At 43.0% G+C, this 6,629-nt stretch overlaps 1 protein-coding gene across 2 annotated transcripts in view; it reads left to right on the top strand.

Annotated features, from left to right (window-relative positions):
* PIK3R3 (phosphoinositide-3-kinase regulatory subunit 3) overlaps window positions 1-6,629 on the top strand; it is a 76,882-nt gene that overhangs the window by 44,345 nt on the left and 25,908 nt on the right. The window contains exon 1 of one of the 2 annotated variants that reach the window (XM_008640771.2): window positions 266-597. The exons of the other annotated variant lie outside the window; for it this stretch is intronic. Within the exon in view, the coding sequence (XP_008638993.1) occupies window positions 492-597 (106 nt within the window). The 5' untranslated portion in view covers window positions 266-491. Of the gene's footprint in view, window positions 1-265; window positions 598-6,629 lie in introns of those variants that run through there. 2 annotated transcript variants of the gene reach the window in all.

Below are 6,629 nucleotides of genomic sequence, written 5' to 3' on the forward strand. Positions count from 1 at the left end.
CCTCTTTTCGCGCCCCCCGCCGGCGGAAAGAATTCATCCAGAGACTGAAATCGCCCCTTTTTATCCGCTGCTCGCCACCATCCCCCCGCTTTCCTGCGGGGGGCTTGTTTGGCTTGTGTTTTAAAAATACCCTGAAAACGGCGATTTTTAGGGAGAATTCAGGAAAGTGGCTTTTCTGTGGAAAGGTGTCTTTTTAAACAAAAAGAAGCACTCTCTCTGTATATATTATATATATAACTACCTATCTTTAGTTCCTGCAGGGCAGCTGCTGCGGTGACTTGCGTGGAGGTTTTTTTTAAGTTTATTTTTGCGATTTTAATTTTTTTTTTCTTTTTGCTAAAAGTGTTATTTTAGAGCGAGGTGGATTCTTCTCGGCTTTGTTTTCTTTTTTTTTTTTTTTTTTTTTTTTTTTTTCTTCCCCCCCACCTCTCGATTAAAAGCCGAGCTATCCAACCTCTTATTTCTAACCCTGCCGGGACTTGGCTGTCGCGATGTACAACACGGTGTGGGATATGGACCGCGATGACACGGACTGGAGGGAAGTGATGATGCCCTATTCCACTGAGCTGATATTTTACATTGAAATGGACCCTCCAGGTAGGGAGCCGAAGCCTGCGAGCTGCCCCCGCACCCCTGGCAGCGGCTCGGCGGCTGCCGTCCATCCCTGCCCTCACTCCTCCTGCAGACTTTTCCCTTTTAAAATAAAAGGAGAGGGGGAGGGGGGGGGTGGGAAAAAAATATCTGTAGTTAAACTTTGTGTAAACTTTCCAGGGACTTGAGCTCGCTGTCTCCTGGGCAAAGTATTTTAATACTGGGGGTTTTTTTGTGGGGGAGGTGGGAGGATAAGAGCAATTTATGGTGCCTTTTGGGAGATGGAAGGAGGCAGGAGGAGGAGAGCTGGTCGCAGCCCCTCTCTCGTGTCTCCTTTTTTAAAAGCCTTTATCGAAAAGCGTATATTTCGGCTGTATTCGCTCCTAGAGGAGCTCTTTTATTATCCTCTTCACCTGTGTGCCTTTATGTGCCTGTAACACTTTGATGGTGGTGATTTACCCACCTCCATTCAGTTCCAGTTTAATCGCTTTTACAGTCTCCAAGACCCTTTTCTCCCCAGCTCTCTTCCAGCAGTGACAGATGAGGTGGTCGCTGGGTTTTGGTGGAGGGGGGATAATACTTGGGAACAGGCTGGAATCCATCCCTGGAGGCACAGTTACTTTGATAACACGTAAAAACCTTGTTCAAAAGGATTTGATGCACTTTCTCTTCCCTCCCCCCTCCATGGATTGGTAGTGCTGAAAATGGGGAAATGTACTATCCTTCGCTTGCCTGAAGTTTTTGATGGGACAAAAAGTTTCTTTTGTGTCTGAAGAGGGAGGGAAGGCTTGTGAGGAGGAGAGGTTGAGCCTTTCTTTGGTAATGAATTAAAGTAAGCATAAATGGGTACTGGTGAAACTGTATCTATACCTGTAAGAGTCAAACAGGCTGAAGCAGTAAGGTAATTGAAGGGCCTTTATCTTCTCAGGTCTCTGATCTGTACAGCCAGAAGGTACAGTAAAATATGCACCAAAAGTGTTAGCCTGCAGAGAAATTGATAGCAAATAAGTACTTCCAAGTGGTGTCTTTTATGGGGCATGTACTTTCAGAATGTGCTTTTCAACCTGTGCCTGAATCGTGGCATGTGTCTGCAAGTGTGGTTTATTCTCTTTGTTTCAGCACAGTGAGCTGTGTTTTTCTCTCTGGAGGTATGTGGTACTTTAATTAAAACAGGAGGAGGTGATCATCCTGAGATTTTTGGATCACAAGGACCTGTACTTGCTTCCTTTGCTAACTCTGACACTTTAAAAATTGGACAGATCTCTCAGACACCCAATACTGTCCACTACTCGTTAAATTCTTGCATACCTGACACTACCTATTTTTAGATGTTACTCCTGAAAGCCTAAAGTTCAGTCAAGTCACTTTGCTTCTGTGAATTTTAAAGGATATCTTTCTTGTAAATGCTTTCGATTTTTTACTGTTCATGAGGTAAGTATTTGTGTGTGCTTGTATCAAATGAACAAAAACCCAAGTCCCATTGTAGGTGACTTAAAGCAATTAGTGTGGGGTTTTTATTTAAAAAAAAAATAAAGCCCCTTGAATGGCTTAGTACAAGGAGGCTGCTAAAAGGGGCTGGACAAACTGAACTGGTCAGAAAACAACTTTCCAGTGTTTCTGCAGGAATTTGGCCATGCAAAATTTTTAGGAAGCCTTTCAAAGTTTACATTAAGAAGCAGCTCTTCTATCATTACTAATGCCAGGGCTTCCATCATTGGAGCCTTCTTGTCAGGGATCAAGGCTCTGCACAGTCCAAACACCAGTTAGCAAAAGGACTTAGTGTTACAGGCTGATCCCTGAAGTGTTCAGTAACTTTATCTTTCATATTTTTAAACTAGACGAGCCAGAGCTGGAAGTGATGCATGGGATAATCCCCATGTGTATGTCCTGATTTTGTGGAACTGCAGTTTTTAAATTGCAAGGGGAGGGAGGGAGACTGTGGCAGAGGGGGTCTGCTTTCTCCCTGTCCAGAGGCAGGGTGGGAAAGTGTTTTCTGGCCTGGGATGATAGGTCATCCCTAAGGGGAGTGTGGAGGAATTCATTTGGAAGGCTTAAACACTCGGCATGCCTTGGGATAAAGTCACTGCGTTTGCACCCGGTAACAACCACAGCTCCATTTGGCCCACTTCCAACAAAAATTTGTGAAGGTTTTCGGTGCAGCATTCCCGGCGCGGTGGCCGGAGCTCCTGGGAGGCTGAGTGGTGGCAGCGTTCCCTCGGCAGCGCCCAGAGCAGTGATGTGCAGCCCCGCTGCCGAGGCAGCCCGAGCGCTCTTTTGTTCCCGCAACTTGAGCGGAGAGATCCCCGCTTGGGTTTTGTGCCGCAGCACCGGGCACTGGCGGATCCCGGGAGCCAAGTGTCTGGGCTCACGCATGAGCGCCCCTGATTACATTTTACTGCGTCCAAACTTGAGGCAGAAGACAAAAGCAAGGTGAACATAATGTGCGGTGTCACCCGTGACCTCCGAGCCGAGGGTGGGGATACTGTTTCTCGTTAAAGGCCAGCAGACCTTTAATTTATCTTGGCAGGCCGTCTTAATACCCACCTTAGCGTTGCCCAATAATAATGCAGAAATAAAATCTGGTGATGGCAGGCAGCCTGCAGCGCAGCCGGAGCTTCTGTCAGGCCTCAGTGCACCTGCACCAGCTTATCAGTGTGCTCATGTTTGCTGTTCAGGGCTGTAGGTGTAAATGGATGTTCAGAGCAGGTCCTGGAGCCTCTCTGCTACAAGGTTTGCTCTAAAGTTCAGAAATAAAAATAATAACACATCTCTCTCACTTGAGTTTTTCACAACTCAAGCAGAGGCAGTCAGGTAACAAGGGACTGACTGCAAGCTTTCTGCTAGGCTTTAATCCATCCTAAACGTAGGAGTAGGACAGTTTTCCCAAACAGAGTGGTGGAACTAGGGATTCAGCTCTGCCAGCCTCACAAAGCATAATTTAGAGCAGCACAACTAACACAGGAGCCACTGTGGTGACAACCAGCAGGGTGACTCCTGTTACCTCCTGCTTTTTCCTTCTGCTTACATTTTGTTTTGCATTTATACATGCACCACTGGCATAAGGGAGGATCTCTTTGTGGCAAATAATACTACATGCAACAAATAACTTTCAGTATCTAAAGACACAACTGGGACCATCAGTTGCATATAGCTAACATAGCAGCTTCTCAACTTTCTGATGATGGATTAAGTTAAAGTGTTGTGGCTGTAGCGGCATCGTGTGCTGGCTCTGGCATTAGGGAGCTGTCAGGGGTTCACTCCTATGTTTGTTGTTGCTGTGGGTCTTGCTGTCTGAAAAGACAAGAAAATAGGTTCTGGGTTGAATTTAGTTTATTTGACAATACCAGTTTAGGTCTGCAAAAAAGTTGTTACTGCCAGAAGTTTTTGAACAGAGGATTTCAAATTGACTGCAGAAGTTACCAGAGTATCTGAAGTACCACTACCTATGTATTGCCTCACTTTTATTTAGTAGGGCTAACCAATGTCTTTCCTTCTGTAGATCTGGGATATGTTATCAGTTGTGTTGATGATAAAACGTGTAATCACTGAATACATTTTGTCACAGTTGGATGAAAATCAGTAAGAGTGTTCTGCTGGGATTTCTGATACAGATGTCAGCAAAGATATTTGGCTCAACTACAAATTAGAGGTTAGTTTCCTTTGGGTGGCTTATGAAGAAAACCACAAGTTTAAGGTAGGCTTCTAGTGCAGAATGGGCTCTATGAACAAATAGTACAATAACTCTTTGACCTAAAGCTATATGGAAGCTGCCTGTTTGAACCCTGAAATATGACCAACTACATTTATAACTTGATCCAGCTGTCTTTTTCAAGAACAGTACTTTGCCTTGCCTCATATGCTGTAACAATGCAGTTGCTACAAAATCTTTTGATAATTAGGTGGGGGGAGCACTAATCTATGGGCTGCTTAGTTTAGTCTTTGTAGAAGCAGCACTGCCAGTGTATGAGTGAGACAAGTATTCAAGGGAAAAACTGTATTTATTCATTATAGTTTCTATTTCCTTCTCATATATAATTTGACAACCCTTATTTTAGGGGAGCGATCCTATAATTGTAATTTGGAAAACACAGGGTTCCAAGCTCAAGGGCAGTGTTTACTGGGATACCAGGCATGCTGTATCATTATCAGTGTTACAGTGGAAACTGGATGTGGCTTCTTGAATTGGGTTTGTGGTACACAGTAGCCAGATGTAGGTGATCACTGCCTGTCTATGCCTGACTAGTTTTCCAGTGGGAGAACAGATGCAAATTTGAATAGCATTGTCAGTGTTGTCCTTCAGCTTATCTGAACTGACTTCAGAAGCTTATCAAAGAAAAGTTCTGTTCTTACACATCTTAAAAAAAAAAAAAGTTCTACTAGGGCATGTATTCAAAACAACAGCACTGTAGCTTCAACTGTATTTTTTGCAAATTTAAGTCTTGCTGGAAATTGTATTTAAAAAAAAGTAGATGTTTGGGATTGAGAGTTGCCTTATTACAGAAGGGAAGTTTGTGCGGGCTGATTTGGGGTAGAGCAGGGAGTAAATAAGGCTCAGTCACTGTATTCTGCATATCTGGGAAAATGGTTTGGATTCGAGTCTCAGCTCCTGTGAAGACAGTGGTGTGAATTGCTTATACTCTGTTCTTGTTAACACCTAGATTTCTCTACTAGCCTTTTCATTTAATGACTGCTGTAACAATTTTTTACTTCTGATTGCATTTTTAGGCTTGCTTTTGCATTCCTTGCATTTCATTTTCATTTTGATGGCTCTAACTGTTAAAGAATATCACTCATCGGCTTTCAATTAAATACATGACCACAAAAAATAGCATCATTAATAGAAAGTGAAATGCTGTTTTGCTTGAGATGAGAGAGCCTGCTTTAAAAGGCTAACATTTGTGTTTATCACTAGGTTTTTAGATTATGTAGAAGTAGTTGGGGGCGGGAAGGTTTGCTAATAGGAGTTGTTCAGCTTTGTTCTGTAAAGCTATAGGTTCATGCAAACTAAAACATGAGGGGACATCTGAGAAGAAACCAAGCTCTTCAACATGTGTTCTTGCAGCAAATGTTATTTCTGCAATTGTTGTTCCAAACAATTTTGTGTATTGCATGATTCCTGAAAGGAGTTAATCATGGTGTTGCTTCTGTTTCACCTGTTTAAAAGGAGAAAACTCTTCCCAGAGTTTCCTGTGGGGGCTATTGCTTTCTCAAGCAGCAGAGTTGACTTCTGTCTTTGCCATTGCCTGCATGATTATCTTATTCCAGACTAAAGCTATTTGGGCTTATCTTTGCTCTACAGCTTGGGAAAACAGAGGCATAGCTGGTCATATGCATCTGCGCCCAGGACTGAACACAGTTGGGTGCCTTACATCACCTCACGTTGGTTGTTTAGTGAGTCACTTTTTGGGCAGAGAGCTGGAGAAGCATAAAGAATACATTTATCAGCATGCCCTGTGTGTTTTAAAGCTTAGGCTTTATTATTGTCAGAAAGACTGTTAACTGTGTTGAAACAGGTTGCTGTAAAACTTTAGTCCCATTAAAGCAATAGGTGTGCTCTAGCTGGATTTTTTTGGAAAACGCATTTTTGTAAAGTAGGTTGCTGAGTAATGCTTAAGGAACAATCTCTGCTCATGTTCTAAGTGCCCCTATGGAAATGAGTCAGATTGTCTTTTTTTCTTCTGCTTTTTATCTCATTTCTTCTGACAGGTTAAAGTCTGCACAATAGCTAAGTAAGCAAGAATTCACTTCTCCACATAATATAAACTACAGCAATGAGCTGGTCCTGGGTCCCCAATCAGTGTGAGTGGATGTAACTTCTTTAGAAAATATTTTCATTGTCCTTCCTGTTTGCTGTGTCCTCCGTTCAATAGACAAAGATTCTGCCATGTTCCAGTGCATACATTCCAGTATCTTAAGCTTTTCTAGTTCTCAAGGAAAGTGTCTATATACAGGGAGCTTTACAAGGATTCATACAGTACAAAAAAAGGCAAAGTGCAGGTGGTGCCTCTTGTAGCCCTTTCCAAAAAGGACTGCGGATG

This window comes from Corvus brachyrhynchos, unplaced genomic scaffold (genome assembly GCF_000691975.1).
Source record: "Corvus brachyrhynchos isolate BGI_N302 unplaced genomic scaffold, ASM69197v1 scaffold48, whole genome shotgun sequence".
NCBI classification, from domain to species: Eukaryota; Metazoa; Chordata; class Aves; order Passeriformes; family Corvidae; genus Corvus; species Corvus brachyrhynchos.